Source organism: Scyliorhinus torazame, chromosome 9 (genome assembly GCF_047496885.1).
Source record: "Scyliorhinus torazame isolate Kashiwa2021f chromosome 9, sScyTor2.1, whole genome shotgun sequence".
Classification (NCBI taxonomy): Eukaryota; Metazoa; Chordata; class Chondrichthyes; order Carcharhiniformes; family Scyliorhinidae; genus Scyliorhinus; species Scyliorhinus torazame.
Genome location: NC_092715.1, coordinates 217478 through 242909, shown reverse-complemented (window position 1 = coordinate 242909; position 25432 = coordinate 217478). Strand labels below are relative to the sequence as shown.

The 25432-nt window shown below is 51.7% G+C and overlaps 1 protein-coding gene across 1 annotated transcript in view; it reads right to left on the bottom strand.

Annotated features, from left to right (window-relative positions):
* The window catches only part of LOC140429041 (ciliogenesis and planar polarity effector 1-like), a 110306-nt gene that overhangs the window by 50831 nt on the left and 34043 nt on the right, over positions 1-25432 (bottom strand). Inside the window, exon 9 of the mRNA XM_072515567.1 lies at positions 19584-19755. Coding sequence (XP_072371668.1) covers positions 19618-19755 — 138 coding nt within the window. The 3' untranslated portion in view covers positions 19584-19617. The remainder of the gene's footprint in view (positions 1-19583; positions 19756-25432) is intronic.

The following is a 25432-nucleotide window of genomic DNA, read 5'->3' as shown; positions in this document are numbered from 1 at the left end:
ACATTACACTGCGCTCACCCTAAACCGCGCACACACTAAACCGCACACACCCTAAATCACACAAACCATAAACCGCGCACACCCTAAACCGTACACACCCTACACCGCACACACCCTAAACCGCACACACCCTAAACCGCACACACCCTAAACCGCACCCACACCCTAAACCGCACACACACCCTAAACCGCACACACACCCTAAACCGCACACACACCCTAAACCGCACACCCGAAACCGCACAAACCCTAAACCGCACACACCCTAAACCGCGTACACCATAAACCGCACACACCCGAAACCGCGCACACACCCGAAACCGCACAAACCCTAAACCGCACACCCTAAACCGCGCATGCCCTAAACTGCGCACACCCTAAACCGCGCACACCCTAAACCGCGCACACCCTAAACCGCACACACCCTAAACCGCACACACACCCGAAACCGCACAAACCCTAAACCGCACACACCCTAAACCGCACACACCCGAAACCGCACACACCCTAAACTGCGCACGCCCTAAACCGCAGCCACCCTAAACCGCAGCCACCCTAAACCGCAGCCACCCTAAACTGCACACACCCTGAACCGCGCACACCCTAAACCGCACACACCCTAAACCGCGCACACCCTAAACCGCACACACACCCTAAACCGCGCACACCCTAAACTGCACACACCCTGAACCGCGCACACCCTAAACCGCGCACACCCTAAACTGCACACACCCTGAACCGCGCACACCCTAAACCGCACACACCCTAAACCGCGCACACCCTAAACCGCGCACACCCTAAACCGCACGCACCCTAAACCGCACACACACCCTAAACCGCGCACACCCTAAACCGCACGCACCCTAAAGCGCACACTCCCTAAACCGCACACTCCCTAAACCGCACACACCCTAAACCGCGCACACCCTAAACCGCACACACATCCTAAACCGCACACATCCTAATCCGCGCACACCCTGAACCGCGCACACCCTAAACCGCGCACACCCTAAACCGCACGCACCCTAAACCGCACACTCCCTAAACCGCACGCACCCTAAACCGCACACACCCTAAATCGCGCTCACACCCTAAACCGCGCACACCCTAAACCGCACACACACCCTAAACCGCGCACACCCATTACACTGCGCACACCCTAAACCGCACACACCCTAAACCACACACACCCTAAACCACACACACCCTCAACTGCACACACCCTAAACCACACACACCCTAAACCACACACACCCTAAACAGCACACGCCCTAAACCGCACACACCCTAAACCACACACACCCTCAACTGCACACACCCTAAACCACACACACCCTAAACCACACACACCCTAAACAGCACACGCCCTAAACCACACACACCCTAAACCACACACACCCTCAACTGCACACACCCTAAACCGCACACACCCTAAACCGCACACACACCCTAAACCGCGCACACACATTACACTGCGCACACCCTAAACCACACACACCCTAAACCACACACACCCTCAACTGCACACACCCTAAACCGCACACACCCTAAACCGCACACACCCTAAACCACACACACCCTAAACCGCACACACCGTAAACCGCACACACACCCTAAACCGCGCACACACCCTAAACCGCACACACACCCTCAACTGCACACACCCTAAACCGCACACACCCTAATCCGCACACATCCTAAACCGCGCACACCCTAATCCGCGCACACCCTAAACCGCACACACACTAAACCGCACACCCTAAACCGCACACACCCTAAACCGCACACACCCTAAACCGCGCACACACTAAACCACACACACCCTAAACCACACACACCCTCAACTGCACACACCCTAAACCGCACACACCCTAAACCGCGCACACCCTAATCCGCACACATCCTAAACCGCGCACACCCTAATCCGCGCACACCCTAAACCGCACACACACTAAACCGTACACACCCTAAACCGCACACACCCTAAACCGCACACACCCTAATCACTCACTGTGTAACTGTACAGAATCACTGTTTATTCAGGGTGAGGATCGCTCACTGTGTAACTGTACAGAGTCACTGTTCATTCAGGGTAAGGATCACTCACTGTGTCACTGTACAGAGTCACTGTTTATTCAGCAGGGTGAGGATCACTCACTGTGTAACTGTACAGACTCACTGTTTATTCAGGGTGAGGATCACTCACTGTGTAACTGTACAGAGTCACTGTTTATTCAGCAGGGTGAGGATCACTCACTGTGTAACTGTACAGAGTCACTGTTTATTCAGGGTAAGGATCACTCACTGTGTAACTGTACAGAGTCACTGTTTATTCAGCAGGGTGAGGATCACTCACTGTGTAACTGTACAGAGTCACTGTTTATTCAGTGTGAGGATCACTCACTGTGTAACTGTACAGAGTCACTGTTTATTCAGGGTAAGGATCACTCACTGTGTAACTGTACAGAGTCACTGTTTATTCAGCAGGGTGAGGATCACTCACTGTGTAACTGTACAGAGTCACTGTTTATTCATCAGGGTGAGAATCACTCACTGTGTAACTGTACAGAGTCACTGTTTATTCATCAGGGTGAGAATCACTCACTGTGTAACTGTACAGAGTCACTGTTTATTCATCAGGGTGAGAATCACTCACTGTGTAACTGTACAGAGTCACTGTTTATTCATCAGGGTGAGAATCACTCACTGTGTAACTGTACATAGTCACTGTTTATTCAGCAGGGTGAGGGTCACTCACTGTGTAACTGTACAGAGTCACTGTTTATTCAGTGTGAGGATCACTCACTGTGTAACTGTACAGAGTCACTGTTTATTCAGGGTAAGGATCACTCACTGTGTAACTGTACAGAGTCACTGTTTATTCAGGGTAAGGATCACTCACTGTGTAACTGTACAGAGTCACTGTTTATTCAGGGTAAGGATCACTCACTGTGTAACTGTACAGAGTCACTGTTTATTCAGGGTAAGGATCACTCACTGTGTAACTGTACAGAGTCACTGTTTATTCAGGGTAAGGATCACTCACTGTGTAACTGTATAGAGTCACTGTTTATTCAGGGTAAGGATCACTCACTGTGTAACTGTATAGAGTCACTGTTTATTCAGCAGGGTGAGGATCACTCACTGTGTAACTGTATAGAGTCACTGTTTTTCCAGCAGGGTGAGGGTCACTCACTGTGTAACTGTACAGAGTCACTGTTTATTCAGGGTAAGGATCACTCACTGTGTAACTGTACAGAGTCACTGTTTATTCAGTGTGAGGATCACTCACTGTGTAACTGTACAGAGTCACTGTTTATTCAGTGTGAGGATCACTCACTGTGTAACTGTACAGAGTCACTGTTTATTCAGGGTAAGGATCACTCACTGTGTAACTGTACAGAGTCAGTTTATTCAGGGTAAGGATCACTCACTGTGTAACTGTATAGAGTCACTGTTTATTCAGGGTAAGGATCACTCACTGTGTAACTGTATAGAGTCACTGTTTATTCAGCAGGGTGAGGATCACTCACTGTGTAACTGTATAGAGTCACTGTTTATCCAGCAGGGTGAGGGTCACTCACTGTGTAACTGTACAGAGCCACTGTTTATTCAGGGTAAGGATCACTCACTGTGTAACTGTACAGAGTCACTGTTTATTCAGTGTGAGGATCACTCACTGTGTAACTGTACAGAGTCACTGTTTATTCAGTGTGAGGATCACTCACTGTGTAACTGTACAGAGTCACTGTTTATTCAGGGTAAGGATCACTCACTGTGTAACTGTACAGAGTCACTGTTTATTCAGCAGGGTGAGGATCACTCACTGTGTAACTGTACAGAGTCACTGTTTATTCAGGGTAAGGATCACTCACTGTGTAACTGTACAGAGTCACTGTTTATTCAGTGTGAGGATCACTCACTGTGTAACTGTACAGAGTCACTGTTTATTCAGCAGGGTGAGGATCACTCACTGTGTAACTGTACAGAGTCACTGTTTATTCATCAGGGTGAGAATCACTCACTGTGTAACTGTACAGAGTCACTGTTTATTCATCAGGGTGAGAATCACTCACTGTGTAACTAAAGAGTCACTGTTTATTCATCAGGGTGAGAATCACTCACTGTGTAACTGTACAGAGTCACTGTTTATTCATCAGGGTGAGAATCACTCACTGTGTAACTGTACATAGTCACTGTTTATTCAGCAGGGTGAGGGTCACTCACTGTGTAACTGTACAGAGTCACTGTTTATTCAGTGTGAGGATCACTCACTGTGTAACTGTACAGAGTCACTGTTTATTCAGGGTAAGGATCACTCACTGTGTAACTGTACAGAGTCACTGTTTATTCAGGGTAAGGATCACTCACTGTGTAACTGTACAGAGTCACTGTTTATTCAGGGTAAGGATCACTCACTGTGTAACTGTACAGAGTCACTGTTTATTCAGGGTAAGGATCACTCACTGTGTAACTGTACAGAGTCACTGTTTATTCAGGGTAAGGATCACTCACTGTGTAACTGTATAGAGTCACTGTTTATTCAGGGTAAGGATCACTCACTGTGTAACTGTATAGAGTCACTGTTTATTCAGCAGGGTGAGGATCACTCACTGTGTAACTGTATGGAGTCACTGTTTTTCCAGCAGGGTGAGGGTCACTCACTGTGTAACTGTACAGAGTCACTGTTTATTCAGGGTAAGGATCACTCACTGTGTAACTGTACAGAGTCACTGTTTATTCAGTGTGAGGATCACTCACTGTGTAACTGTACAGAGTCACTGTTTATTCAGTGTGATGATCACTCACTGTGTAACTGTACAGAGTCACTGTTTATTCAGGGTAAGGATCACTCACTGTGTAACTGTACAGAGTCAGTTTATTCAGGGTAAGGATCACTCACTGTGTAACTGTATAGAGTCACTGTTTATTCAGGGTAAGGATCACTCACTGTGTAACTGTATAGAGTCACTGTTTATTCAGCAGGGTGAGGATCACTCACTGTGTAACTGTATAGAGTCACTGTTTATCCAGCAGGGTGAGGGTCACTCACTGTGTAACTGTACAGAGCCACTGTTTATTCAGGGTAAGGATCACTCACTGTGTAACTGTACAGAGTCACTGTTTATTCAGTGTGAGGATCACTCACTGTGTAACTGTACAGAGTCACTGTTTATTCAGTGTGAGGATCACTCACTGTGTAACTGTACAGAGTCACTGTTTATTCAGGGTAAGGATCACTCACTGTGTAACTGTACAGAGTCACTGTTTATTCAGCAGGGTGAGGATCACTCACTGTGTAACTGTACAGAGTCACTGTTTATTCAGGGTAAGGATCACTCACTGTGTAACTGTACAGAGTCACTGTTTATTCAGTGTGAGGATCACTCACTGTGTAACTGTACAGAGTCACTGTTTATTCAGGGTAAGGATCACTCACTGTGTAACTCTACAGAGTCACTGTTTATTCAGTGTGAGGATCACTCACTGTGTAACTGTACAGAGTCACTGTTTATTCAGGGTAAGGATCACTCACTGTGTAACTGTACAGAGTCACTGTTTATTCAGTGTGAGGATCACTCACTGTGTAACTGTACAGAGTCACTGTTTATCCAGCAGGGTGAGGGTCACTCACTGTGTAACTGTACAGAGTCACTGTTTATTCAGGGTAAGGATCACTCACTGTGTAACTGTACAGAGTCACTGTTTATTCAGCAGGGTGAGGATCACTCACTGTGTAACTGTACAGAGTCACTGTTTATTCAGTGTGAGGATCACTCACTGTGTAACTGTACAGAGTCACTGTTTATTCAGGGTAAGGATCACTCACTGTGTAACTGTACAGAGTCACTGTTTATTCAGCAGGGTGAGGATCACTCACTGTGTAACTGTACAGAGTCACTGTTTATTCAGTGTGAGGATCACTCACTGTGTAACTGTACAGGGTCACTGTTTATTCAGGGTGAGGATCACTCACTGTGTAACTGTACAGAGTCACTGTTTATTCAGCAGGGTGAGGATCACTCACTGTGTAACTGTACAGAGTCACTGTTTATTCATCAGGGTGAGAATCACTCACTGTGTAACTGTACAGAGTCACTGTTTATTCATCAGGGTGAGAATCACTCACTGTGTAACTGTACAGAGTCACTGTTTATTCATCAGGGTGAGAATCACTCACTGTGTAACTGTACAGAGTCACTGTTTATTCATCAGGGTGAGAATCACTCACTGTGTAACTGTACATAGTCACTGTTTATTCAGCAGGGTGAGGGTCACTCACTGTGTAACTGTACAGAGTCACTGTTTATTCAGTGTGAGGATCACTCACTGTGTAACTGTACAGAGTCACTGTTTATTCAGGGTAAGGATCACTCACTGTGTAACTGTACAGAGTCACTGTTTATTCAGGGTAAGGATCACTCACTGTGTAACTGTACAGAGTCACTGTTTATTCAGGGTAAGGATCACTCACTGTGTAACTGTACAGAGTCACTGTTTATTCAGGGTAAGGATCACTCACTGTGTAACTGTATAGAGTCACTGTTTATTCAGGGTAAGGATCACTCACTGTGTAACTGTATAGAGTCACTGTTTATTCAGCAGGGTGAGGATCACTCACTGTGTAACTGTATAGAGTCACTGTTTTTCCAGCAGGGTGAGGGTCACTCACTGTGTAACTGTACAGAGTCACTGTTTATTCAGGGTAAGGATCACTCACTGTGTAACTGTACAGAGTCACTGTTTATTCAGTGTGAGGATCACTCACTGTGTAACTGTACAGAGTCACTGTTTATTCAGTGTGAGGATCACTCACTGTGTAACTGTACAGAGTCACTGTTTATTCAGGGTAAGGATCACTCACTGTGTAACTGTACAGAGTCAGTTTATTCAGGGTAAGGATCACTCACTGTGTAACTGTATAAGAGTCACTGTTTATTCAGGGTAAGGATCACTCACTGTGTAACTGTATAGAGTCACTGTTTATTCAGCAGGGTGAGGATCACTCACTGTGTAACTGTATAGAGTCACTGTTTATCCAGCAGGGTGAGGGTCACTCACTGTGTAACTGTACAGAGCCACTGTTTATTCAGGGTAAGGATCACTCACTGTGTAACTGTACAGAGTCACTATTTATTCAGTGTGAGGATCACTCACTGTGTAACTGTACAGAGTCACTGTTTATTCAGTGTGAGGATCACTCACTGTGTAACTGTACAGAGTCACTGTTTATTCAGGGTAAGGATCACTCACTGTGTAACTGTACAGAGTCACTGTTTATTCAGCAGGGTGAGGATCACTCACTGTGTAACTGTACAGAGTCACTGTTTATTCAGGGTAAGGATCACTCACTGTGTAACTGTACAGAGTCACTGTTTATTCAGTGTGAGGATCACTCACTGTGTAACTGTACAGAGTCACAGTTTATTCAGGGTAAGGATCACTCACTGTGTAACTGTACAGAGTCACTGTTTATTCAGTGTGAGGATCACTCACTGTGTAACTGTACAGAGTCACTGTTTATTCAGTGTGAGGATCACTCACTGTGTAACTGTACAGAGTCACAGTTTATTCAGTGTGAGGGTCACTCACTGTGTAACTGTACAGAGTCACTGTTTATTCAGGGTGAGGATCACTCACTGTGTAACTGTACAGAGTCACTGTTTATTCAGGGTAAGGATCACTCACTGTGTAACTGTACAGAGTCACTGTTTATTCAGTGTGAGGATCACTCACTGTGTAACTGTACAGAGTCACTGTTTATTCAGGGTAAGGATCACTCACTGTGTAACTGTACAGAGTCACTGTTTATTCAGCAGGGTGAGGATCACTCACTGTGTAACTGTACAGAGTCACTGTTTATTCAGCAGGGTGAGGATCACTCACTGTGTAACTGTACAGAGTCACTGTTTATTCAGGGTGAGGATCACTCACTGTGTAACTGTACAGAGTCACTGTTTATTCAGGGTGCGGATCACTCACTGTGTAACTGTACAGAGTCACTGTTTATTCAGAGTGAGGATCACTCACTGTGTAACTGTACAGAGTCACTGTTTATTCAGGGTAAGGATCACTCACTGTGTAACTGTACAGAGTCACTGTTTATTCAGGGTAAGGATCACTCACTGTGTAACTGTACAGAGTCACTGTTTATTCAGAGTGAGGATCACTCACTGTGTAACTGTACAGAGTCACTGTTTATTCAGGGTGAGGATCACTCACTGTGTAACTGTACAGAGTCACTGTTTGTTCAGGGTAAGGATCACTCACTGTGTAACTGTACAGAGTCATTGTTTATTCAGGGTGAGGATCACTCACTGTGTAACTGTACAGAGTCACTGTTTATTCAGTGTGAGGATCACTCACTGTGTAACTGTACAGAGTCACTGTTTATTCAGTGTGAGGATCACTCACTGTGTAACTGTACAGAGTCACTGTTTATTCAGGGTAAGGATCACTCACTGTGTAACTGTACAGAGTCACTGTTTATTCAGGGTAAGGATCACTCACTGTGTAACTGTACAGAGTCACTGTTTATTCAGCAGGGTGAGGATCACTCATTGTGTAACTGTACAGAGCCACTGTTTATTCAGGGTAAGGATCACTCACTGTGTAACTGTACAGAGTCACTGTTTATTCAGTGTGAGGATCACTCACTGTGTAACTGTACAGAGTCACTGTTTATTCAGTGTGAGGATCACTCACTGTGTAACTGTACAGAGTCACTGTTTATTCAGGGTAAGGATCACTCACTGTGTAACTGTACAGAGTCACTGTTTATTCAGCAGGGTGAGGATCACTCACTGTGTAACTGTACAGAGTCACTGTTTATTCAGGGTAAGGATCACTCACTGTGTAACTGTACAGAGTCACTGTTTATTCAGTGTGAGGATCACTCACTGTGTAACTGTACAGAGTCACTGTTTATTCAGGGTAAGGATCACTCACTGTGTAACTGTACAGAGTCACTGTTTATTCAGGGTAAGGATCACTCACTGTGTAACTGTACAGAGTCACTGTTTATTCAGTGTGAGGATCACTCACTGTGTAACTGTACAGAGTCACTGTTTATTCAGGGTGAGGGTCACTCACTGTGTAACTGTACAGAGTCACTGTTTATTCAGGGTGAGGGTCACTCACTGTGTAACTGTACAGAGTCACTGTTTATTCAGGGTGAGGATCACTCACTGTGTAACTGTACAGAGTCACTGTTTATTCAGGGTGAGGATCACTCACTGTGTAACTGTACAGAGTCACTGTTTATTCAGGGTAAGGATCACTCACTGTGTAACTGTACAGAGTCACTGTTTATTCAGCAGGGTGAGGATCACTCACTGTAACTGTACATAGTCACTGTTTATTCAGTGTGAGGATCACTCACTGTGTAACTGTACAGAGTCACTGTTTATTCAGGGTAAGGATCACTCACTGTGTAACTGTACAGAGTCACTGTTTATTCAGCAGGGTGAGGATCACTCACTGTGTAACTGTACAGAGTCACTGTTTATTCAGGGTGAGGGTCACTCACTGTGTAACTGTATAGAGTCACTGTTTATTCAGTGTGAGGATCACTCACTGTGTAACTGTACAGAGTCACTGTTTATTCAGGGTGAGGGTCACTCACTGTGTAACTGTACAGAGTCACTGTTTATTCAGCAGGGTGAGGATCACTCACTGTGTAACTGTACAGAGTCACTGTTTATTCAGTGTGAGGATCACTCACTGTGTAACTGTACAGAGTCACTGTTTATTCAGTGTGAGGATCACTCACTGTGTAACTGTACAGAGTCACTGTTTATTCAGGGTAAGGATCACTCACTGTGTAACTGTACAGAGTCACTGTTTATTCAGTGTGAGGATCACTCACTGTGTAACTGTACAGAGTCACTGTTTATTCAGGGTGAGGATCACTCACTGTGTAACAGTACAGAGTCACTGTTTATTCAGCAGGGTGAGGGTCACTCACTGTGTAACTGTATAGAGTCACTGTTTATCCAGCAGGGTGAGGGTCACTCACTGTGTAACTGTACAGAGTCACTGTTTATTCAGGGTAAGGATCACTCACTGTGTAACTGTACAGAGTCACTGTTTATTCAGCAGGGTGAGGATCACTCACTGTGTAACTGTATAGAGTCACTGTTTATTCAGGGTGAGGATCACTCACTGTGTAACTGCACAGAGTCACTGTTTATTCAGCAGGGTGAGGATCACTCGCTGTGTAACTGTACAGAGTCACTGTTTATTCAGCAGGGTGAGGATCACTCACTGTGTAACTGTATAGAGTCACTGTTTATTCAGGGTGAGGATCACTCACTGTGTAACTGTACAGAGTCACTGTTTATTCAGCAGGGTGAGGGTCACTCACTGTGTAACTGTATAGAGTCACTGTTTATCCAGCAGGGTGAGGGTCACTCACTGTGTAACTGTACAGAGTCACTGTTTATTCAGGGTGAGGATCACTCACTGTGTAACTGTACAGAGTCACTGTTTATTCAGGGTAAGGATCACTCACTGTGTAACTGTACAGAGTCACTGTTTATTCAGGGTGAGGATCACTCACTGTGTAACTGTACAGAGTCACTGTTTATTCAGGGTAAGGATCACTCACTGTGTAACTGTACAGAGTCACTGTTTATTCAGGGTAAGGATCACTCACTGTGTAACTGTACAGAGTCACTGTTTATTCAGCAGGGTGAGGATCACTCACTGTGTAACTGTACAGAGTCACTGTTTATTCAGGGTAAGGATCACTCACTGTGTAACTGTACAGAGTCACTGTTTATTCAGGGTGAGGATCACTCACTGTGTAACTGTACAGAGTCACTGTTTATTCAGGGTAAGGATCACTCACTGTGTAACTGTACAGAGTCACTGTTTATTCAGGGTAAGGATCACTCACTGTGTAACTGTACAGAGTCACTGTTTATTCAGGGTGAGGATCACTCACTGTGTAACTGTACAGAGTCACTGTTTATTCAGTGTGAGGATCACTCACTGTGTAACTGTACAGAGTCACTGTTTATTCAGGGTAAGGATCACTCACTGTGTAACTGTACAGAGTCAGTTTATTCAGGGTAAGGATCACTCACTGTGTAACTGTATAAGAGTCACTGTTTATTCAGGGTAAGGATCACTCACTGTGTAACTGTATAGAGTCACTGTTTATTCAGCAGGGTGAGGATCACTCACTGTGTAACTGTATAGAGTCACTGTTTATCCAGCAGGGTGAGGGTCACTCACTGTGTAACTGTACAGAGCCACTGTTTATTCAGGGTAAGGATCACTCACTGTGTAACTGTACAGAGTCACTATTTATTCAGTGTGAGGATCACTCACTGTGTAACTGTACAGAGTCACTGTTTCTTCAGTGTGAGGATCACTCACTGTGTAACTGTACAGAGTCACTGTTTATTCAGGGTAAGGATCACTCACTGTGTAACTGTACAGAGTCACTGTTTATTCAGCAGGGTGAGGATCACTCACTGTGTAACTGTACAGAGTCACTGTTTATTCAGGGTAAGGATCACTCACTGTGTAACTGTACAGAGTCACTGTTTATTCAGTGTGAGGATCACTCACTGTGTAACTGTACAGAGTCACAGTTTATTCAGGGTAAGGATCACTCACTGTGTAACTGTACAGAGTCACTGTTTATTCAGTGTGAGGATCACTCACTGTGTAACTGTACAGAGTCACTGTTTATTCAGTGTGAGGATCACTCACTGTGTAACTGTACAGAGTCACTGTTTATTCAGTGTGAGGGTCACTCACTGTGTAACTGTACAGAGTCACTGTTTATTCAGGGTGAGGATCACTCACTGTGTAACTGTACAGAGTCACTGTTTATTCAGGGTAAGGATCACTCACTGTGTAACTGTACAGAGTCACTGTTTATTCAGTGTGAGGATCACTCACTGTGTAACTGTACAGAGTCACTGTTTATTCAGGGTAAGGATCACTCACTGTGTAACTGTACAGAGTCACTGTTTATTCAGCAGGGTGAGGATCACTCACTGTGTAACTGTACAGAGTCACTGTTTATTCAGCAGGGTGAGGATCACTCACTGTGTAACTGTACAGAGTCACTGTTTATTCAGGGTGAGGATCACTCACTGTGTAACTGTACAGAGTCACTGTTTATTCAGGGTGAGGATCACTCACTGTGTAACTGTACAGAGTCACTGTTTATTCAGAGTGAGGATCACTCACTGTGTAACTGTACAGAGTCACTGTTTATTCAGGGTAAGGATCACTCACTGTGTAACTGTACAGAGTCACTGTTTATTCAGGGTAAGGATCACTCACTGTGTAACTGTACAGAGTCACTGTTTATTCAGCAGGGTGAGGATCACTCATTGTGTAACTGTACAGAGCCACTGTATATTCAGGGTAAGGATCACTCACTGTGTAACTGTACAGAGTCACTGTTTATTCAGTGTGAGGATCACTCACTGTGTAACTGTACAGAGTCACTGTTTATTCAGTGTGAGGATCACTCACTGTGTAACTGTACAGAGTCACTGTTTATTCAGGGTAAGGATCACTCACTGTGTAACTGTACAGAGTCACTGTTTATTCAGGGTAAGGATCACTCACTGTGTAACTGTACAGAGTCACTGTTTATTCAGCAGGGTGAGGATCACTCATTGTGTAACTGTACAGAGCCACTGTATATTCAGGGTAAGGATCACTCACTGTGTAACTGTACAGAGTCACTGTTTATTCAGTGTGAGGATCACTCACTGTGTAACTGTACAGAGTCACTGTTTATTCAGTGTGAGGATCACTCACTGTGTAACTGTACAGAGTCACTGTTTATTCAGGGTAAGGATCACTCACTGTGTAACTGTACAGAGTCACTGTTTATTCAGCAGGGTGAGGATCACTCACTGTGTAACTGTACAGAGTCACTGTTTATTCAGGGTAAGGATCACTCACTGTGTAACTGTACAGAGTCACTGTTTATTCAGTGTGAGGATCACTCACTGTGTAACTGTACAGAGTCACTGTTTATTCAGGGTAAGGATCACTCACTGTGTAACTGTACAGAGTCACTGTTTATTCAGGGTAAGGATCACTCACTGTGTAACTGTACAGAGTCACTGTTTATTCAGTGTGAGGATCACTCACTGTGTAACTGTACAGAGTCACTGTTTATTCAGGGTGAGGGTCACTCACTGTGTAACTGTACAGAGTCACTGTTTATTCAGGGTGAGGGTCACTCACTGTGTAACTGTACAGAGTCACTGTTTATTCAGGGTGAGGATCACTCACTGTGTAACTGTACAGAGTCACTGTTTATTCAGGGTGAGGATCACTCACTGTGTAACTGTACAGAGTCACTGTTTATTCAGGGTAAGGATCACTCACTGTGTAACTGTACAGAGTCACTGTTTATTCAGCAGGGTGAGGATCACTCACTGTAACTGTACATAGTCACTGTTTATTCAGTGTGAGGATCACTCACTGTGTAACTGTACAGAGTCACTGTTTATTCAGGGTAAGGATCACTCACTGTGTAACTGTACAGAGTCACTGTTTATTCAGTGTGAGGATCACTCACTGTGTAACTGTACAGAGTCACTGTTTATTCAGGGTGAGGGTCACTCACTGTGTAACTGTACAGAGTCACTGTTTATTCAGGGTGAGGGTCACTCACTGTGTAACTGTACAGAGTCACTGTTTATTCAGGGTGAGGATCACTCACTGTGTAACTGTACAGAGTCACTGTTTATTCAGGGTGAGGATCACTCACTGTGTAACTGTACAGAGTCACTGTTTATTCAGGGTAAGGATCACTCACTGTGTAACTGTACAGAGTCACTGTTTATTCAGCAGGGTGAGGATCACTCACTGTAACTGTACATAGTCACTGTTTATTCAGTGTGAGGATCACTCACTGTGTAACTGTACAGAGTCACTGTTTATTCAGGGTAAGGATCACTCACTGTGTAACTGTACAGAGTCACTGTTTATTCAGCAGGGTGAGGATCACTCACTGTGTAACTGTACAGAGTCACTGTTTATTCAGGGTGAGGGTCACTCACTGTGTAACTGTATAGAGTCACTGTTTATTCAGTGTGAGGATCACTCACTGTGTAACTGTACAGAGTCACTGTTTATTCAGGGTGAGGGTCACTCACTGTGTAACTGTACAGAGTCAGTTTATTCAGGGTAAGGATCACTCACTGTGTAACTGTATAAGAGTCACTGTTTATTCAGGGTAAGGATCACTCACTGTGTAACTGTATAGAGTCACTGTTTATTCAGCAGGGTGAGGATCACTCACTGTGTAACTGTATAGAGTCACTGTTTATCCAGCAGGGTGAGGGTCACTCACTGTGTAACTGTACAGAGCCACTGTTTATTCAGGGTAAGGATCACTCACTGTGTAACTGTACAGAGTCACTATTTATTCAGTGTGAGGATCACTCACTGTGTAACTGTACAGAGTCACTGTTTATTCAGTGTGAGGATCACTCACTGTGTAACTGTACAGAGTCACTGTTTATTCAGGGTAAGGATCACTCACTGTGTAACTGTACAGAGTCACTGTTTATTCAGCAGGGTGAGGATCACTCACTGTGTAACTGTACAGAGTCACTGTTTATTCAGGGTAAGGATCACTCACTGTGTAACTGTACAGAGTCACTGTTTATTCAGTGTGAGGATCACTCACTGTGTAACTGTACAGAGTCACAGTTTATTCAGGGTAAGGATCACTCACTGTGTAACTGTACAGAGTCACTGTTTATTCAGTGTGAGGATCACTCACTGTGTAACTGTACAGAGTCACTGTTTATTCAGTGTGAGGATCACTCACTGTGTAACTGTACAGAGTCACTGTTTATTCAGTGTGAGGGTCACTCACTGTGTAACTGTACAGAGTCACTGTTTATTCAGGGTGAGGATCACTCACTGTGTAACTGTACAGAGTCACTGTTTATTCAGGGTAAGGATCACTCACTGTGTAACTGTACAGAGTCACTGTTTATTCAGTGTGAGGATCACTCACTGTGTAACTGTACAGAGTCACTGTTTATTCAGGGTAAGGATCACTCACTGTGTAACTGTACAGAGTCACTGTTTATTCAGCAGGGTGAGGATCACTCACTGTGTAACTGTACAGAGTCACTGTTTATTCAGCAGGGTGAGGATCACTCACTGTGTAACTGTACAGAGTCACTGTTTATTCAGGGTGAGGATCACTCACTGTGTAACTGTACAGAGTCACTGTTTATTCAGGGTGAGGATCACTCACTGTGTAACTGTACAGAGTCACTGTTTATTCAGAGTGAGGATCACTCACTGTGTAACTGTACAGAGTCACTGTTTATTCAGGGTAAGGATCACTCACTGTGTAACTGTACAGAGTCACTGTTTATTCAGGGTAAGGATCACTCACTGTGTAACTGTACAGAGTCACTGTTTATTCAGAGTGAGGATCACTCACTGTGTAACTGTACAGAGTCACTGTTTATTCAGGGTGAGGATCACTCACTGTGTAACTGTACAGAGTCACTGTTTGTTCAGGGTAAGGATCACTCACTGTGTAACTGTACAGAGTCATTGTTTATTCAGGGTGAGGATCACTCACTGTGTAACTGTACAGAGTCACTGTTTATTCAGTGTGAGGATCACTCACTGTGTAACTGTACAGAGTCACTGTTTATTCAGTGTGAGGATCACTCACTGTGTAACTGTACAGAGTCACTGTTTATTCAGGGTAAGGATCACTCACTGTGTAACTGTACAGAGTCACTGTTTATTCAGGGTAAGGATCACTCACTGTGTAACTGTACAGAGTCACTGTTTATTCAGCAGGGTGAGGATCACTCATTGTGTAACTGTACAGAGCCACTGTTTATTCAGGGTAAGGATCACTCACTGTGTAACTGTACAGAGTCACTGTTTATTCAGTGTGAGGATCACTCACTGTGTAACTGTACAGAGTCACTGTTTATTCAGTGTGAGGATCACTCACTGTGTAACTGTACAGAGTCACTGTTTATTCAGGGTAAGGATCACTCACTGTGTAACTGTACAGAGTCACTGTTTATTCAGCAGGGTGAGGATCACTCACTGTGTAACTGTACAGAGTCACTGTTTATTCAGGGTAAGGATCACTCACTGTGTAACTGTACAGAGTCACTGTTTATTCAGTGTGAGGATCACTCACTGTGTAACTGTACAGAGTCACTGTTTATTCAGGGTAAGGATCACTCACTGTGTAACTGTACAGAGTCACTGTTTATTCAGGGTAAGGATCACTCACTGTGTAACTGTACAGAGTCACTGTTTATTCAGTGTGAGGATCACTCACTGTGTAACTGTACAGAGTCACTGTTTATTCAGGGTGAGGGTCACTCACGGTGTAACTGTACAGAGTCACTGTTTATTCAGGGTGAGGGTCACTCACTGTGTAACTGTACAGAGTCACTGTTTATTCAGGGTGAGGATCACTCACTGTGTAACTGTACAGAGTCACTGTTTATTCAGGGTGAGGATCACTCACTGTGTAACTGTACAGAGTCACTGTTTATTCAGGGTAAGGATCACTCACTGTGTAACTGTACAGAGTCACTGTTTATTCAGCAGGGTGAGGATCACTCACTGTAACTGTACATAGTCACTGTTTATTCAGTGTGAGGATCACTCACTGTGTAACTGTACAGAGTCACTGTTTATTCAGGGTAAGGATCACTCACTGTGTAACTGTACAGAGTCACTGTTTATTCAGCAGGGTGAGGATCACTCACTGTGTAACTGTACAGAGTCACTGTTTATTCAGGGTGAGGGTCACTCACTGTGTAACTGTATAGAGTCACTGTTTATTCAGTGTGAGGATCACTCACTGTGTAACTGTACAGAGTCACTGTTTATTCAGGGTGAGGGTCACTCACTGTGTAACTGTACAGAGTCACTGTTTATTCAGCAGGGTGAGGATCACTCACTGTGTAACTGTACAGAGTCACTGTTTATTCAGTGTGAGGATCACTCACTGTGTAACTGTACAGAGTCACTGTTTATTCAGTGTGAGGATCACTCACTGTGTAACTGTACAGAGTCACTGTTTATTCAGGGTAAGGATCACTCACTGTGTAACTGTACAGAGTCACTGTTTATTCAGTGTGAGGATCACTCACTGTGTAACTGTACAGAGTCACTGTTTATTCAGGGTGAGGATCACTCACTGTGTAACAGTACAGAGTCACTGTTTATTCAGCAGGGTGAGGGTCACTCACTGTGTAACTGTATAGAGTCACTGTTTATCCAGCAGGGTGAGGGTCACTCACTGTGTAACTGTACAGAGTCACTGTTTATTCAGGGTAAGGATCACTCACTGTGTAACTGTACAGAGTCACTGTTTATTCAGCAGGGTGAGGATCACTCACTGTGTAACTGTATAGAGTCACTGTTTATTCAGGGTGAGGATCACTCACTGTGTAACTGCACAGAGTCACTGTTTATTCAGCAGGGTGAGGATCACTCGCTGTGTAACTGTACAGAGTCACTGTTTATTCAGCAGGGTGAGGATCACTCACTGTGTAACTGTATAGAGTCACTGTTTATTCAGGGTGAGGATCACTCACTGTGTAACTGTACAGAGTCACTGTTTATTCAGCAGGGTGAGGGTCACTCACTGTGTAACTGTATAGAGTCACTGTTTATCCAGCAGGGTGAGGGTCACTCACTGTGTAACTGTACAGAGTCACTGTTTATTCAGGGTGAGGATCACTCACTGTGTAACTGTACAGAGTCACTGTTTATTCAGGGTAAGGATCACTCACTGTGTAACTGTACAGAGTCACTGTTTATTCAGGGTGAGGATCACTCACTGTGTAACTGTACAGAGTCACTGTTTATTCAGGGTAAGGATCACTCACTGTGTAACTGTACAGAGTCACTGTTTATTCAGGGTAAGGATCACTCACTGTGTAACTGTACAGAGTCACTGTTTATTCAGCAGGGTGAGGATCACTCACTGTGTAACTGTACAGAGTCACTGTTTATTCAGGGTAAGGATCACTCACTGTGTAACTGTACAGAGTCACTGTTTATTCAGGGTGAGGATCACTCACTGTGTAACTGTACAGAGTCACTGTTTATTCAGGGTAAGGATCACTCACTGTGTAACTGTACAGAGTCACTGTTTATTCAGGGTAAGGATCACTCACTGTGTAACTGTACAGAGTCACTGTTTATTCAGGGTGAGGATCACTCACTGTGTAACTGTACAGAGTCACTGTTTATTCAGGGTAAGGATCACTCACTGTGTAACTGTACAGAGTCACTGTTTATTCAGCAGGGTGAGGATCACTCACTGTGTAACTGTACAGAGTCACTGTTTATTCAGGGTAAGGATCACTCACTGTGTAACTGTACAGAGTCACTGTTTATTCAGCAGGGTGAGGATCACTCACTGTGTAACTGTACAGAGTCACTGTTTATTCAGGGTAAGGATCACTCACTGTGTAACTGTACAGAGTCACTGTTTATTCAGGGTGAGGATCACTCACTGTGTAACTGTACAGAGTCACTGTTTATTCAGGGTGAGGATCACTCACTGTGTAACTGTACAGAGTCACTGTTTATTCAGGGTAAGGATCACTCACTGTGTAACTGTACAGAGTCACTGTTTATTCAGGGTAAGGATCACTCACTGTGTAACTGTACAGAGTCACTGTTTATTCAGAGTGAGGATCACTAACTGTGTAACTGTACAGAGTCACTGTTTATTCAGGGTAAGGATCACTCACTGTGTAACTGTACAGAGTCACTGTTTATTCAGGGTAAGGATCACTCACTGTGTAACTGTACAGAGTCACTGTTTATTCAGGGTAAGGATCACTCACTGTGTAACTGTACAGAGTCACTGTTTATTCAGAGTGAGGATCACTCACTGTGTAACTGTACAGAGTCACTGTTTATTCAGGGTAAGGATCACTCACTGTGTAACTGTACAGAGTCACTGTTTATTCAGGGTAAGGATCACTCACTGTGTAACTGTACAGAGTCACTGTTTATTCAGCAGGGTGAGGATCACTCATTGTGTAACTGTACAGAGTCACTGTTTATTCAGGGTAAGGATCACTCACTGTGTAACTGTACAGAGTCACTGTTTATTCAGGGTGAGGATCACTCACTGTGTAACTGTACAGAGTCACTGTTTATTCAGAGTGAGGATCACTAACTGTGTAACTGTACAGAGTCACTGTTTATTCAGGGTAAGGATCACTCACTGTGTAACTGTACAGAGTCACTGTTTATTCAGGGTAAGGATCACTCACTGTGTAACTGTACAGAGTCACTGTTTATTCAGGGTAAGGATCACTCACTGTGTAACTGTACAGAGTCACTGTTTATTCAGAGTGAGGATCACTAACTGTGTAACTGTACAGAGTCACTGTTTATTCAGGGTAAGGATCACTTACTGTGTAACTGTACAGAGTCACTGTTTATTCAGGGTAAGGATCACTCACTGTGTAACTGTACAGAGTCACTGTTTATTCAGCAGGGTGAGGATCACTCATTGTGTAACTGTACAGAGTCACTGTTTATTCAGGGTGAGGATCACTCACTGTGTGCTAAGAAATCAGGCTGGGTGTTCACTGTTTAGGGCTCCTCCAGCGTGGCGACCAATCTGTTCACTGCGTTCCAGTCCAGGTTACTGAGGATGCTGCTGGTGCTATCCGACTGAATATCTGATAGCTCGGAATCTGCCGCAGTGTCAGGCTCGACCAAATCGGCTCCCTGGGTGAACACGTCATGGAAATGAGTGAATATAAACTACAGTAACACAATCTCCCAGGACCCCGTGACCCACAGCGCGACCCAGCCCCGACGGGGCGACCCAGCCCCGACGGCGCGACCCAGCCCCGGCGGCGCGACACCGCCCCGACAGCGCGACCCAGCCCCGACAGGGCGACACCGCCCCGACAGCGCGACACAGCCCCGACAGCGCGACACCGCCCCGACAGCGCGACACAGCCCCGACAGCGCGACACCGCCCCGACAGCGCGACACCGCCCCGACAGCGCGACACCGCCCCGACAGAGCGACACCGCCCCGACGGCGCGACACCGCCCCGACGGCGCGACACAGCCCCGACGGCGCGACACCGCCCCGACGGCGCGACACAGCCCCGACGGCGCGACACAGCCCCGGCGGCGCGACCCAGCCCCGACGGCGCGACCCAGCCACGACAGGGCGACACCGCCCCGACAGCGCGACACCGCCCCGACAGCGCGACACCGCCCCGACAGCGCGACACCGCCCCGACAGCGCGACACAGCCCCGACAGCGCGACACAGCCCCGACAGCGCGACACCGCCCCGACAGCGCGACACCGCCCCGACAGAGCGACACCGCCCCGACGGCGCGACACCGCCCCGACGGCGCGACACAGCCCCGACGGCGCGACACCGCCCCGACGGCGCGACACAGCCCCGACGGCGCGACACAGCCCCGGCGGCGCGACCCAGCCCCGACGGCGCGTCCCAGCCCCGACAGGGCGACACCGCCCCGACAGCGCGACACCGCCCCGACAGCGCGACACCGCCCCGACAGCGCGACACCGCCCCGACAGCGCGACACCGCCCCGACAGCGCGACACCGCCCCGACAGAGCGACACCGCCCCGACAGCGCGACACCGCCCCGACAGCGCGACACCGCCCCGACAGCGCGACACCGCCCCGACAGCGCGACACCGCCCCGACAGCGCGACACCGCCCCGACAGCGCGACACCGCCCCGACAGCGCGACACAGCCCCGACAGCGCGACACCGCCCCGACAGCGCGACACCGCCCCGACAGCGCGACACAGCCCCGACAGCGCGACACAGCCCCGACAGCGCGACACCGCCCCGACAGCGCGACACCGCCCCGACAGCGCGACACCGCCCCGACAGCGCGACACCGCCCCGACAGCGCGACACCGCCCCGACAGCGCGACACCGCCCCGACAGCGCGACACCGCCCCGACAGCGCGACACCGCCCCGACAGCGCGACACAGCCCCGACAGCGCGACACCGCCCCGACAGCGCGACACCGCCCCGACAGCGCGACACAGCCCCGACAGCGCGACACAGCCCCGACAGCGCGACACAGCCCCGACAGCGCGACACCGCCCCGACAGCGCGACACCGCCCCGACAGCGCGACACCGCCCCGACAGCGCGACACCGCCCCGACAGCGCGACACCGCCCCGACAGCGCGACACCGCCCCGACAGCGCGACACCGCCCCGACAGCGCGACACAGCCCCGACAGCGCGACACAGCCCCGACAGCGCGACACAGCCCCGACAGCGCGACACCGCCCCGACAGCGCGACACCGCCCCGACAGCGCGACACCGCCCCGACAGCGCGACACCGCCCCGACAGCGCGACACAGCCCCGACAGCGCGACACAGCCCCGACAGCGCGACACAGCCCCGACAGCGCGACACAGCCCCGACAGCGCGACACCGCCCCGACAGCGCGACACCGCCCCGACAGCGCGACACCGCCCCGACAGCGCGACACCGCCCCGACAGCGCGACACCGCCCCGACAGCGCGACACCGCCCCGACAGCGCGACACAGCCCCGACTGCGCGACACCGCCCCGACAGCGCGACACCGCCCCGACAGCGCGACCCAGCCCCGACAGCGCGACACCGCCCCGACAGCGCGACACCGCCCCGACAGCGCGACACCGCCCCGACTGCGCGACACCGCCCCGACAGCGCGACACCGCCCCGACAGCGCGACACAGCCCCGACAGCGCGACACAGCCCCGACTGCGCGACACCGCCCCGACAGCGCGACACAGCCCCGACAGCGCGACACAGCCCCGACAGCGCGACACAGCCCCGACAGCGCGACACCGCCCCGACAGCGCGACACCGCCCCGACAGCGCGACACCGCCCCGACAGCGCGACACCGCCCCGACAGCGCGACACCGCCCCGACAGCGCGACACCGCCCCGACAGCGCGACACCGCCCCGACAGCGCGACACCGCCCCGACAGCGCGACACAGCCCCGACTGCGCGACACAGCCCCGACTGCGCGACACCGCCCCGACAGCGCGACACCGCCCCGACAGCGCGACACCGCCCCGACAGCGCGACACCGCCCCGACAGCGCGACACAGCCCCGACAGCGCGACACCGCCCCGACAGCGCGACACCGCCCCGACAGCGCGACACCGCCCCGACAGCGCGACACCGCCCCGACAGCGCGACACCGCCCCGACAGCGCGACACCGCCCCGACAGCGCGACACCGCCCCGACAGCGCGACACCGCCCCGACAGCGCGACACCGCCCCGACAGCGCGACACCGCCCCGACAGCGCGACACCGCCCCGACAGCGCGACACCGCCCCGACAGCGCGACACCGCCCCGACAGCGCGACACAGCCCCGACACCGCGACACAGCCCCGACACCGCGACACAGCCCCGACAGCGCGACACCGCCCCGACAGCGCGACACCGCCCCGACAGCGCGACACCGCCCCGACAGGGCGACACAGCCCCGACAGCGCGACACCGCCCCGACAGCGCGACACCGCCCCGACAGCGCGACACCGCCCCGACAGCGCGACACAGCCCCGACACCGCGACACAGCCCCGACAGCGCGACACCGCCCCGACAGCGCGACACCGCCCCGACAGCGCGACACCGCCCCGACAGCGCGACACCGCCCCGACAGCGCGACACAGCCCCGACAGCGCGACACAGCCCCGACAGCGCGACATCGCCCCGACAGCGCGACACCGCGACACCGCCCCGACAGCGCGACACCGCCCCGACAGCGCGACACCGCCCCGACAGCGCGACATCGCCCCGACACCGCGTCACCGCCCCGACACCGCGACACTGCCCCGACAGCGCGACACCGCCCCGACAGCGCGACACCGCCCCGACAGCGCGACACCGCCTCGACAGCGCGACACCGCCTCGACAGCGCGACACCGCCCCGACAGCGCGACACCGCCCCGACAGCGCGACACCGCCCCGACAGCGCGACACAGCCCCGACAGCGCGACACCGCCCCGACAGCGCGACACCGCCCCGACAGCGCGACACCGCCCCGACACCGCGACACCGCCCCGACAGCGCGACACCGCCCCGACAGCGCGACATCGCCCCGACAGCGCGACATCGCCCCGACAGCGCGACACCGCCCCGACAGCGCGACACCGCCCCGACAGCGCGACACCGCCCCGACAGCGCGACACCGCCCCGACAGCGCGACACCGCCCCGACAGCGCGACACCGCCCCGACAGCGCGACACCGCCCCGACAGCGCGACACCGCCCCGACAGCGCGACACCGCCCCGACAGCGCGGCACCGCCCCGACAGCGCGGCACCGCCCCGACAGCGCGGCACCGCCCCGACAGCGCGACACCGCCCCGACAGCGCGACACTGCCCCGACAGCGCGACCCAGCCCCGACAGCGCGACACCGCCCCGACAGCGCGACACCGCCCCGACAGCGCGACACCGCCCCGACAGCGCGACACCGCCCCGACAGCGCGACACAGCCCCGACAGCGCGACACCGCCCCGACAGCGCGACCCAGCCCCGACAGCGCGACCCAGCCCCGACAGCGCGACCCAGCCCCGACAGCGCGACCCAGCCCCGACAGCGCGACACCGCCCCGACAGCGCGACACCGCCCCGACAGCGCGACACCGCCCCGACAGCGCGACACCGCCCCGACAGCGCGACACCGCCCCGACAGCGCGACACCGCCCCGACAGCGCGACACCGCCCCGACAGGGCGACACAGCCCCGACAGCGCGACACCGCCCCGACAGCGCGACACCGCCCCGACAGCGCGACACAGCCCCGACAGCGCGACACCGCCCCGACAGCGCGACACCGCCCCGACAGCGCGACACCGCCCGACAGCGCGACACAGCCCCGACAGCGCGACACCGCCCCGACAGCGCGACACCGCCCCGACAGCGCGACCCAGCCCCGACAGCGCGACCCAGCCCCGACAGCGCGACCCAGCCCCGACAGCGCGACCCAGCCCCGACAGCGCGACCCAGCCCCGACAGCGCGACCCAGCCCCGACAGCGCGACACCGCCCCGACAGCGCGACACAGCGACACCGCCCCGACAGCGCGACACCGCCCCGACAGCGCGACACAGCGACACCGCCCCGACAGCGCGACACCGCCCCGACAGCGCGACACCGCCCCGACAGCGCGACACCGCCCCGACAGCGCGACACCGCCCCGACAGCGCGACACCGCCCCGACAGCGCGACACCGCCCCGACAGCGCGACACCGCCCCGACAGCGCGACACAGCCCCGACAGCGCGACACCGCCCCGACAGCGCGACACCGCCCCGACAGCGCGACACAGCCCCGACAGCGCGACACCGCCCCGACAGCGCGACACCGCCCCGACAGCGCGACACCGCCCCGACAGCGCGACACAGCCCCGACAGCGCGACCCAGCCCCGACAGCGCGACACAGCCCCGACAGCGCGACACCGCCCCGACAGCGCGACACAGCGACACCGCCCCGACAGCGCGACACCACCCCGACAGCGCGACACAGCCCCGACAGCGCGACACCGCGACACCGCCCCGACAGCGCGACACCGCCCCGACAGCGCGACACAGCCCCGACAGCGCGACACCGCCCCGACAGCGCGACACCGCCCCGACAGCGCGACACAGCCCCGACAGCGCGACACCGCCCCGACAGCGCGACACCGCCCCGACAGCGCGACACCGCCCCGACAGCGCGACACCGCCCCGACAGCGCGACACCGCCCCGACAGCGCGACACCGCCCCGACAGGGCGACACCGCCCCGACAGCGCGACACAGCCCCTACAGCGCGACACAGCCCCGACAGCGCGACACCGCCCCGACAGCGCGACACCGCCCCGACAGCGCGACACCGCCCCGACAGCGCGACACAGCGACACCGCCCCGACAGCGCGACACAGCCCCGACAGCGCGACACCGCCCCGACAGCGCGACACCGCCCCGACAGCGCGACACCGCCCCGACAGCGCGACACCGCCCCGACAGCGCGACACCGCCCCGACAGCGCGACACCGCCCCGACAGCGCGACACCGCCCCGACAGCGCGACACCGCCCCGACAGCGCGACACCGCCCCGACAGCGCGACACAGCCCCGACAGCGCGACACAGCCCCGACAGCGCGACACCGCCCCGACAGCGCGACACCGCCCCGACAGCGCGACCCAGCCCCGACAGAGCGACACCGCCCCGACAGCGCGACACCGCCCCGACAGCGCGACACAGCCCCGACAGCGCGACACCGCCCCGACAGCGCGACACCGCCCCGACAGCGCGACACCGCCCCGACAGCGCGACACCGCCCCGACAGCGCGACCCACCAACTCCTAGGCATGGCCCATTCCCTCCCACTTCTGGTTCTAAAACCCACTTCC